The sequence below is a fragment of the Simochromis diagramma genome, unplaced genomic scaffold (assembly GCF_900408965.1).
Source record: "Simochromis diagramma unplaced genomic scaffold, fSimDia1.1 OVJJ01000545.1, whole genome shotgun sequence".
In the NCBI taxonomy this organism is placed as follows: Eukaryota; Metazoa; Chordata; class Actinopteri; order Cichliformes; family Cichlidae; genus Simochromis; species Simochromis diagramma.
Genome location: NW_024387371.1, coordinates 8201212 through 8213216, shown reverse-complemented (window position 1 = coordinate 8213216; position 12005 = coordinate 8201212). Strand labels below are relative to the sequence as shown.

The 12005-nt window shown below is 42.7% G+C and overlaps 1 protein-coding gene across 2 annotated transcripts in view; it reads left to right on the top strand.

Annotated features, from left to right (window-relative positions):
• The window catches only part of LOC120719022 (polypeptide N-acetylgalactosaminyltransferase 18-like), a 178743-nt gene that overhangs the window by 128260 nt on the left and 38478 nt on the right, over positions 1-12005 (top strand). For both annotated transcript variants that reach the window (XM_040007855.1, XM_040007856.1), the window contains exons 6-8: positions 680-794; positions 8722-8907; positions 10247-10384. In XM_040007855.1, coding sequence (XP_039863789.1) covers positions 680-794; positions 8722-8907; positions 10247-10384 — 439 coding nt within the window. The remainder of the gene's footprint in view (positions 1-679; positions 795-8721; positions 8908-10246; positions 10385-12005) is intronic.

Here is a 12005-nt window from a genome sequence, read left to right as displayed (position 1 = left end):
AGCACCACTGCAGATTGATAATGTGAACTCCATAGCTCAGTATTTGCTGTACGCTATAGGCTGCAAAATAAAAACAACTCTTTAACTGAATGTTGTATGAAAAAGAATGTGTTGAAAGCCGGGGGGGCTTTTTTTGGTTTCTGGCTGTTTGCCACTGTGTGTATCCACTGGGATGCAAAATTCACCCAAACAAGCTGTTTTTGCTGCGCTGCTGTATTTCATATTGATAAGAAGAGATGTGTGCGACTGACAGCATGAATACTAATAGGAGTTATTTTTCACCCCTGTTGATTCAGTTTGATGTTGATGAAAGATTTGTGTACTCTTCCCGCCTGAATTTCCACAAAATGTCCTGAAGTAGTTGTGTTAGGTGAAGGCATCATTTTGACAGCTGCATCATTTGTGAGTATAATGCACTGCTTGGGTTTTCATGCAAGACTAAGGACTATGTTTAGAGCAGCGAATGTGCAGTGTACTTGAAAAATAGATCTGCAGGGGGCTTGATCCCCACAATTAGCCCCAGTATGAGGCTAATTGTGGATTAGGACATAGCTGTTGTATGTTGGTAGAGGAGAAGGCTTTGCATTGTATTTTTTAAAGGGCCTAATGACAGTGCATTCACTTTAATATAAAGCAAGCTTCATTTTTCTGTGACCTTTTCTCTTTCCTCTCATTCTAGGAGCCCTGCTCTGATTGGCTGCTTTGTGGTCGACAGGAAATACTTTGAAGAGATTGGCCTGCTTGATGAGGGCATGGAAATTTATGGTGGAGAAAATGTGGAGCTTGGAATCAGGGTGAGACGGTCTTTATAAACTTTTTTTTTATAACCAAACTGATTAATTTCTGAATACTCAAGAACTCCTTTTTGTCCAGCTTCATGGAGACCCTTACGATACAGTCCAGAATGAAACAGATGGTTTTGATTATAGTAAAGATTCGTTTTTTTAATGTATTGGGGTCAAAACTTTTGCCACACTCACCATTTTGATGTAATCAGCAGCAGCTGCCTGACAGCTTGGTTTAACCAGACTTCTAAAAACTAGTTACTGGTGAAACATGGAGCAATGATAACCGTTATCAATCTTAAACTGACCCGTCAATTCAGTTCTGTTTTCTTTATATAGCACCAAATCACAACAAGTCACCTCAAGGTGCTTTATATTGTAATATAAAGTCCTTACAATGACACAGCCAGCGTGCATTAATAGAAAACTGTCATTTTATGAGGAAAAGGTGTCAGTTTATTTCAAAATATATTTATTTACACCTGCATAAAGTTAGGGCTGGATCAGGTGATGCTGAATTCTCCGTTAGTTATGCTACAATAGGTCTAGGCTGCTGGGGGCATCCCATGATGCACTGGGTGTTTCTTCTTCACTCAAATGTTTCTCTCTGTGTCTTTATAAAGCCTTATTAAGCTCAGGCTTTCTTCCACACTGTGTCTTTGGTGGCCCTCCCTCCCCGAGCCTGGTTTTAACAGGTTGCTTCCTGTTAAAAGGGTGTTTTTCTTGCTCATAAGGAGCTGTTAATTTTTGGACCTTTATCTTAAAATTCAAGAACAGTTGCATATACCAGTAAAATTGATTTGAATTATATCGATTGAGATCTCTGCCAGCACTTTCCATACAGTAACCTACAAACACATGTAGCGTGGGCCGCCTAACAACAGCATCAGCTGCTGTCACCATCCAACCTGAACTGTGCAAACAGGACGGCTCGCCCAGCATACAGGAAAAAGAATGACCTTTCCTTTGATAGAGCAGCATCTTTATCGGTGACTCACCCAAACTGGCTAATTACTAATGATGTAATGATGTAACAACTACAAATTGTAACTTAATATGATAAAATTATATGAATATATCACATTATGGTGACAGTAACTTCCACATCTTCCAGTTTTCTTGTAGTTTCTGGCAAATTTGAGCAGCAACACATTTTATTTCATTTTCAGGCAGCCTAACTCCATCAGAACATTAAGTTACCAGAGGGACTCTATCTCTAATCGGATCTCTAGAGGCCTTGGGCTCTGCTCAAGCACAGTCATCCTGAGGCTGCCAATCAGCCCCGGGAGGATGACACAGTGTTGAGGCTGAATGTATCCGGGAGCCATCGAGAGAAACTGTTGACTCAGGCTCGGTGTGGAGTGATTTACTGCAACCGTGTCTGTGTCGGGCAGGTTTGATTATCAGGCCGGGCTGGCTGATGCTGATCTGAACCACCAAGTCTAGAAAAGAATAGATAAATAAATGAAACACAGAGAGAAGTTTCTGGTTGTTACTGTACTGTGCCCTCTAAAACAGACATACAGCCCAGTTATCATTAACTTTGTCTGACTGCATCCATTTGTGATGCATTGATAGATGTTTTAAATGCCACCTTCCCCCTGGCTCCATTCTTCTAAAACAGCAGTAAAAGAAACCCACATCGGCAGCCTTCAATGAACTGTAAAAAGCTAAAGAGGGCATGCTTGGAGCTAAATGATCAGAATCGAGGGAGAAGAACTGAAAGCTGATTTGAGTTATGGTGGGACAAGCCAGCAGCAACTATGGTTTCAGAAACTGGCCTGAAATAAACTGAAATCTGTCGATTTAAATGTGTCCAATCTCCCCTTCAGAGTAATCACCTCATGCATGTTTGGACTGATTACAGCACTGCCACTATTTTTGGATCCCTCCTTGCAATCTTAACCTTTTCAGTGCTTTATTCAGTATCTATGTTTCAACAGATGAACAGAGACCTTCAGTAAAAGATCTGCTCTGCTGCCCCTGGTGGAAAAATGGGGTCTTGCTTAGGTTATGGAGCTAAAGAGCTGAACAAGCAGACCTGCCAGCATCCAAGGTGACTGATGCTCCCTGTATTTGCTCGGGAATGGTGGATGTTTCCCCAGTAATTATACCCCTCCACCTGTAAACAAGAACGCAGGCGAACTGCTGTGAGTGCGACGCTAGCTATAAAGGAATGTTGGCTGGATGTTGACTACAGGAGCTGCGTTATCTCAGTCTAAACTCCAATAGGAAGAGTGCACTTATAGGAAATATTGCACCAGATTTATTAAAGGTCACAAACACAGGTGCTTCTGCAGCTCGCAGAAGTGCATTGCATATTTGTAGGTGTTGAAAAGTTAGAGAGAAAATGAAGGAACCACTCGGACAGGATTTTTTTTTTTTTACGTTTGCAAGAGCAATTTTCACATTTTTCAAATAATGATATTTTATGCACCTTATGTGGTTGTTAAAGTTGCTGCTTTGATTATTTGGAATGAGGAGGGAATACATGCCTAACCTTTGGCTCCTGTAGTTGCTCAGCCAGATGTTTCGAGCTGAGACGCGTCTAATTCTGCTCCTCAATACTTCTGTTTAATGTAAGAGAGCAGAGCTTAACATGGAGGACCGAGAGAGGGGGGAGTGGCTCATTACACATGCATAAAGTTACAGGGAGCAGCAGAGTTGGCAGTGTTTCAGGGTATTAGTTACATTGCTACGCAGACATTGGTTCATAATGAAAACTTCAGGCAGCAGACGTCTGTGTCTTCACACAGCAGGGCGCATGTAGAGATCTGCAGCCTCACAAATCAGCTCTCATGTAGTCTTTTCTTCTTTTTCAGGTGTGAAGTGAGTTCAAAGAATGTCGTTCAGGGGTCACTGGCTTTAATTCAGAATAAAGGGGAATGATGCATGCATGGATCAATCAGGATCTGGTGGCAAATCATCTTTTGGTTTCTTCTATTTGTTCCTTCAACCTTCAGATTTTAACAGTTTCCCTTTTATCAGAACCTGTTGCTGCTTCTTCAGCTGCTTCCTGAAGTGTTATTCTGAGACATGTGCATGAACCCCACAGTTACACTGCTGTGCTGGTTAGTGGATCCTCCCTCCTGAGGTCTGATTGATGGTGCAGGGCATCTTTGAAAAGAACTGGCTGACGATTTGTTTTATAGATTATTCACCCGACAAACTTTCCAGTCCAGCACACAGCGTTTTGCAGTCAGGCTTATTAGTTCCACTTAGTATATTTGGCTCTGTGCATTTTTAGAACAGCTACAACCTGATGTCATAAACACACTATGATGTCATGAATATAAATGTGTCTGGTCACTGGCTGTGTTGTGCCTTCCTTTGTCTCACGGAAGCTTTTGTGGAGGACTCGGATGTGACTCCATATGAAGCATGAATGTCAAGCCTGCTACAGGTCTGATAATGCCTTTCTCCTTAGCTCCTCACAGTGCAGAGAGCAAGAGTGCTGCTGCATCATGCAGTGAGGTTATTCTCTATTATAGAGCTCTTTTGCCATATAATTACTCTGCATAAGCCCACACTGCAGAGACAAATTGAACACCTGTTGACATTAGCACAGCGGAGAGTTGGATGGTTTATTCAGTGAAGCAGAAGTAGCGAGGGTCCCTCTGTGGGGGGATGAGCTCACCGTCGCCACCACGACCGCAGTGCACGTCTTTCTGACCCAGATCAGATGCTCCCCTCAGCCGTCGGCCGCTCTGCCCACATTACTTGTTGGCCTATGTGCTGAAACGGGGCCAAGAGTCAGTTGCCCTCTGCAGGGTTGACAGCAACGGTGAAGCAAAATGGAGCGGTTTCAGTGTAGAAGCACGTCAAAGGGGCTGTGGAGCATTTTGTGTGGATGTGGACAGGTTACAACTCCGTGTGTGGAGTTTTTTGGAACAGCTGAAAGAGCAACCAAAGGTTAGCCAGAGTATTGACATTTTATTTCTGTAGCAAACACTTCCAGTGCCACAGGACCATCTGAAGCCTGAACTCAGCAGCACGTGGAGCCCCCGCCTCGACACGCACATCGTTATTCTGATGAGTTTTTTACTTCGTGGTTTTCTATAAAAACATCAGGAATGACAGGGAACGTCAATGTTTCAGCACACAGAGCTGTAGAAGCCCCTTTTTCAGATCAATGATTATGTAAATCGGCGGTGATATTTTGACAGAATCAGTTCTGCACACATGTCCCAGGGGCATTGCTCGTAATCTAACTATTTCATCATGTGTTGGTTTTGGCCCCGGGTTTAACTCAGAAAACACTCTGTTTGTTCTATTTCTATCTTCATCCCAAACACAGACTACTTTTTCTTTTTTATCAGCGATTTGTTCGTGCGCTCCCTCGGTTTCTGCAGAAGCTCTCCGTATCTCTGGCCTGCACGCTCCTTTTAGTGATAAAGATTGCTTTCATGAAGCCTGATCTGCGCCGTGCTGGCGTAATATTGTGCATATTTAACACTCATTGTCTTTTTATTCTCGCTCCATCACGACGGGTGGTCGTCTTCGCTCAATGCGATTTATAATTCACAACTTGTTTATGCCTTTTGCTGCTCATTTTCTCATTAAAAACTTTTAAAAACACAAGTCTGACAGCAAGATTTGTTCCACATTTCACCAAAGGAGACAGGCCGGGAGACAATTAGGGATGTAAATGTGCTGCGTTTTGTCTGGGTGACACCCGTACAAATCAGCCAGACACAACTTCCCAGACAGCGGATGCACACACACCCAAACTGCGAGTTCTCAAAGTCATAATGATGCTCTGTGATGTTTGCTGTGTAGTATTTGGCACATGACCCTGTGTTCACCCGTGAGCAAAAATAACAAAGCCAAAAAAAGAAAAGACTTCTCGAAAAGATCACTGAAGACCAGATTTCTCTCCCCTTTATTTCACTCTCTTTATCTCCTCTCTTTATTCCCGCTTTATCTCCCTGTGTGTTTATCCCAGCACCTCCTCTTTTTATATCCTTTTTTGAATCTCTCCTTCTTTCATTTCCCCTTTTTTCCTGATTCTCTATCTCACGCTGCACACCCACATGCTCAGAGGTAGATTGTTATACTCGAAGAATAGCTCCTTATACTCTAACCCCATGTTGTAAATCCTTTATAGAAAGTGTTGAGGTATTTCTGAAAGAAGCATGTATTATCTCTGAATTTGGCCCTGCCTGGGCGTCAGGCCAGCGCTACAGTTTCTGCTGTTGTTCTGCAGCAGCGCTTTGCTTTGGTAGGATAGAGGGAAGGAGGCTGGCCGGCAGGAGGGATTAGAACACAAATGCACAGGAGTGCAGGATTGCAATAGAGGGAACAGGAGTTTCTATTCAAATCAGCATTTCCCAGCATTTGTTTGTGAAATCCTAAGGTGCCTGCAGCTCAGTGTTGAGCAGCGCTATCGTGGAAACAATGGTACAATAATCTTCTGACCAAACGTGGCGAATTCTAGAATATTTCTGGAGAATTGTTGCTATTTCCTGAAAATTGGTCCACATTTGAAGCAGCTTGATTGTTGCACGTTGCTTTGTAGCTGACAGGTGGTCACTAGTGGACACTCCAAGTTCCGTTGTCTAGGTAACCCTGCGATGTATTTGCTGCCTCGCTCATACATCAGTCAACGATGTCCTTCGCTGTTATTGGCAGTGGTTTGAATTGGATCCCTGAAAAAAAGTTAATATGAGTGGAGTTGATGTTGAGAAGGAAGAGCTCAAAGTAGCAAAAGTACCAGCAGAGATGGCCTTTGCTTCTCTCCTACTGACCCGTGATCCATGTAATTCCTTCACCTTTGAGACGGTGCACATCGCATCATACTCTGAAACTCACCGGAGGGCAAAGTAGTAAACATTTATATATGCAGCTGTGGGCCGAAACACTAATAAAATACCTGTAGCTGGTGAAAGATGTTAGATTATTCCACATCAAAGCATTGTTTGAGTACTGTATCGACTTCGTTGTCAGGAAGGTTTTGTTTAGCACTGACAGTCAGTGTTTAACCGCTGCAAGATGTTAACAACAGCCGTGCAGAAGTTCTAGCTGCAGTAACATTTTGTCAGCGTGCATATTTTTCCTTGGTGTAACAGGCCAGTGGGGTTAGCCTTTAAACATGACTTATTATGATCCTTTCTAACACCATGTTTTTATTTTCACGATCAAGAGCAAAAATACTAAAGTCTGCAATAAACAACACATTTAGAATAAAAGTGCTGCAGGCGCCTGATGAAGACCTTACACGATGAGGTGAGGAACTTTATATATTTACAACAGTGATGAAAAAAGAAGTTGGATTAAAACAGTACAAGTAAGACTCACATTGTGTAAGAGAGAATTGCAAGTTGCATTAATAAATCATAAATACAGAAATGCATATACTATTATATATTGTACATATATTTATTAGTTTCAGATGTAGCCATTCTTGTATTTTGCTTGTTTACATTATTGTATTTTGCACAACTCTGTTGCTTGTGAAGCTCGCACACAAGAATTTCACTCACATGTGCTGTACCAACGTACCTGCACATGTGATGTGACAATAAAAGTGATTTGATTTGATTTGATTTGAATACTCTCTAAATATGAGAATAACAGCTGCATGGAGGTATGATACAAATATGTTTGGGGTCTGACAGAACGAAGAGTTATTATACAGCTTTGAAGAGAATGGTAGTGTTCTTTATGGCAGCGAGGTGGAGTCTGAGGGAGAACAGAGACTAGATGCACTCGCTACCACAGAACTAAAGATCTCTGACATCTTGCTGCACATATTAAAGGCTCTGAGCTTCCTTAGTTACTTTAGTTCAGTGAGTTTTGCAGCATGCATGTATGCACAGCTCTCTGAAGCTCCCACCACAGCATCTCAGTCAGGCTGAGGTCTGTACTCTGGACCACTGCAGCACCTGGATACTTTTCTGTTGGACACTTGATGCTGTGCTTGGGATCTTTGTCCTGTTGACCCAGTTTGGTCCAACCTTTAGCTTTTGGACAGATGGCCTCACATCTGACTCTAGAAGAATCCTCATGCCTCCACCACGCTGCTGACAGCTGGTGTGAGATGTGCTGATGTGCTGTGTTTCTTTTTCTCCAAATGTGCTGCTGTGCATGATGGACTAACATCTCCACTTTGGTCTCTGTCCAAAGGACATTGTTGCAGGAATCTTGTGGTTTGTTCAGATGCAGCTTTCCAGGCCTAAGCTGTGCTGCTGTGTTCTTTTTAAAGAGAAGAGGCCCTGATAGCCCTTTCAAACCAGCCATGTCTGTCATGAACTTGAGCCTTTAACATGTTAACTGTGGCCTGTCTGAATCGTGAGTAGTGGAAGCAGGAAGATAGTGCTTAGCTTTTCAGGCACTGCTTCTGCATTTTTAGTTTTTATTCTGATAAATAATAATACGGTATAATATCCCACGTGTAGCTGTACTTCTGAGGTTGTATTTACCTAATTTTAGAACCTGCTGAGGGTGTGAAGTTTTTATTTATTATCTCCTCACACAGAAAACCTTTGAATCCAAAGACACTTTTTTCCATTACCGTATATGGCACAAAAGAAGGAAGAATCCAAACATGAGTTTTCTATGATGTGCTACCTCGCACACACACCAAATATTGTTTTACTAAAACATGTATGACTTGAAATAACATTTGTCACATGTGTCATGAGCCTGGCTAGTCCTACGTAGGCTGTAGGACAGCTTCCACTGTCAAACAAGTGCAGACAGGTGAAAATAGCAGCATCTGGGTAGGCATCACCACTGTGTGCCTGTGATACCTTTCTATTCATGCTAATTCCATCAGCCAGGCTCAGTTTCAGCAGGTTTTAATCCCCTATTCAGAGGACACAGGTTTACCTGGCAGTAACCTGGCAGGTGCTGAAAATATCTCTACCTTTTTTGGGAGTCCCCACAGTCCTCACGTGTCGGAATTTACATTTATGTGTGTGTGTGTATAACAAAGGTGTGGCAGTGCGGTGGCAGTGTAGAGGTCCTGCCCTGCTCTCGGATCGCCCACATCGAGCGTGCCCACAAACCCTACACGGAGAACCTGACGGCTCACGTCCGCCGCAATGCTCTGAGGGTGGCTGAGGTCTGGATGGACCAGTACAAGAGTCACGTCTACATGGCCTGGAACGTTCCACTGCAGGTAAACACACTGCACTCACTGTGTGTGTGTGTGTGTGTGTGTGTGTGTGTGTGTGTGTGTGTGTGTGTGTGTGTGGTGCTTCTTCTCCCTGTGCGGGGGTGTTATTGTGGACATGTTTATTTGTGTTCAGGGGTTGTGTTACAGATTTTCTAGCAGCCATGAATGCCACCATGGAGATCCACTAGAAAGTCAGTGGCACATAAATAACAAGCAAATGCATCTCTGAAGGATTGTTGTTGTGCAAGGATATGCTGTTTATAAAAGATGGAGCTACATTTTCGCTGTGGATTTTGGACAATTCTTAGCATGTTAGTTGTATGTGTGATGAAAGTTAGATAAAATAATTGAGCGTTAACTTACCAGATGACACTAGAGAGCTTGGTTATTTATTCTGTGTCAAGCTCCATCATACCTTTTCATGCTGTAACGTTGCGTTTTAGCATTGAGATCGATTTGCTTTTGGACCCACCCTCAAGCGGTCATTAGAGGTACTACCGTTTTTGCCACTTCCTGTTTGTTTACATTTTCAGATGACAACTCACGCAAGTCATTTGAATACTGTATAACAAAGATCTACAGTGTGTTTCTTAACCAGGTTTAGCTGACCTATCAAAACCTAACCAAACCCTCATAATCCCAAAAAGTTCACACTAGTTCAGCCTTACAGTATCCATGTTTCAACCACGTGTGTTCAGGTCTAATGCGAAGTCAGACTCATATCTGAGTGATCGCACATATACCTAACTCACCCAAAGTAGTCCTTCAGTTCATAGCTAGTTTCATTATTCATAAGCCTGTAGATCGCTCTTGTCTTCCAGTTTGCTCGAGCCCGGCAATAACTCTTCTCTGATATTGTTTTTTGTATGAGCACAGTGTTGCAGACCAGATTTACAGTGATTCAATGCCGATCGGCCAGTAGATGCTCAAATTTGTAGGACCAAGAACAATTTATGTCTGTAGAGTAAATTTCCTCTTGGCAGGAAAACAATCTTTCGGGAACATTTCACATACTTTTTATGTAGATTCTGCTTTAACATCTCTGTTTAATTTCAGCCGTTCCTCACTGAGTATCGCACTCTGTGAGGCTCCTTTTTAAACATTCCTTGCTGTTCTTCTGCTCAGTTATCATTTCCGACTCTTTCATTGCCATTCCAAGGATGTAGTAGTGCTCAAAGGACGCAGAAGCCTGAATTCTGCACGTGTTTTTATTTATTGCTACGTCGAATGTAAGAAAATTGAAGCTCTTTTTGTATTTATCGTGTTGCTCGAGGTCATTGGGTGGCAGTAAAATGCTCAGCATGTAAAACTTGGATCTGTGTGTGTTTACTTCCTTGCCTAGAACTCAGGAATAGACATCGGGGACATTTCAAAGAGGAAGGCCCTGCGGTCAAGACTCCGGTGTCGACCGTTCAGCTGGTTCCTCTCCAACATCTACCCTGAGCTCCGATCCTACAGCGACACAGTTGCTTATGGCGTGGTGAGTTCCTGTGATCGACCTGCATTTCCGTCTTTGCCTATGTTGACATCCAGAATTAAGGGTTTATTCATTAATGAGTTCCCACTGGTTTCTGAATAATTCCCAAATCAGAACGTTATGTATTCCTGGGTATTTGTAGTCTTTGTGAAACAGTTGGCCCTGCAGTCGACTGGCAGCCTGTTGAACCCCACACAGCCCATGAGAGCTGTAGGCATTTTCTTTCTGTTCTAGTTTAAAACCTCTGTTTCTCGTACATTTATAGCTTTCCAAACATTTCCTGATGCTCCAGTGCTTCTGTTTTTTCTTTTGTTCCTCACTGATGTCCTCATGTATGACCCTGGGGCTGTTTCATGGACTTTTGCCTTCTTATGCACGACCACTACCAGTTTAGGATTTGGGATTCGCATCCAATACGATTGATACTTCTTTTCATGTTTTGGTGTAAAATAAAGATATTACAGTGATTAAAGTCTGGATTTGAGTTGCTAGAAGTGATGGGGGGTTTCTCACCACATGGTCTGCATATCAGTGCCTCTGCTAAATTATTTTGATTCCCTGTGGTGACAAAATATACCCTCTACCCAAAATGATTCATCTGGAAATGGTCACAAATGGACTTTCACAGTTAGGTCTTGTGCTCCTGCGAGTGTGCGCCTCTTATTTTGAGTTTTGTTCAGATTCTTCATGTCGATGCTTTTTAGAAATAACCTAAAATAGAAATAATACCCACCCTGTTATAGTCGTATCATAAACACCTCTTCATGACTTCCTGTAACTTTCCAGCTGCAAAAACACAACTTTTCTGTTAACCCTCAGTGCAATTGCACACGCACACTCACTTTAAATCACAGCAGCGGGTATGGAGAAGGTGAACTTTTTTTCTACCACTTAACTTCTGCATGACTAGAACTCTCATCAGCTAACGTCCGTGGGAGGATTTTGCATAATTGAAAAATGACAGTAATCTGTTGAAAGCGGGGCAGAATTATCCCCCTGCTCTGACTGCTCCTGCTGATAGAGGAAGAAAATGACTAATTTGGGACCAATTCCACTTACTAACCATTTAATGTCATTTTTAATTGAGATCTCAGTCACCCTTTAACCCATAAAATCTTTAAAACTTATAACTGGATTGTAGCTTGGGTAGACATCCAGTTTCTGCATTGATGAAAAAACCAAAACTTTTGCCATATTGTAACTTAAGTGTACCGAGGCATGGACTTCACTAGACCCCTGAACGTGTGCTGTGGTATCTGGCACCAAGATGTTAGCAGCAGATCCTTTAAGTCCTCCGTGGATCGGACTTGTTTGGACTGAGATCCGGTGAAACACCTCAAACTCGTTTTTGTGCTCCTCAAACCGTTCCTGAACCATCTTTGCTTCGTGGCAGATGGCATCCTGACTGGTGCCAACAAACTGTGATGCTCTGTGTATTCTGACACCTTTACATTTTTCAGCAGTTTCAGTTTTAGTAGCTTGTCTGCTGGGTCAAACCACAGGGGACAGCTGTCACTCCCACATGCATGAAAGAGCCTTTGCCACCCATGACCCTGTCGCTGGTTCACCCCTGTTCCTTCCTTGGACCGCTTTTCATGACCCCTGCAGATGGAAACGCCCCACA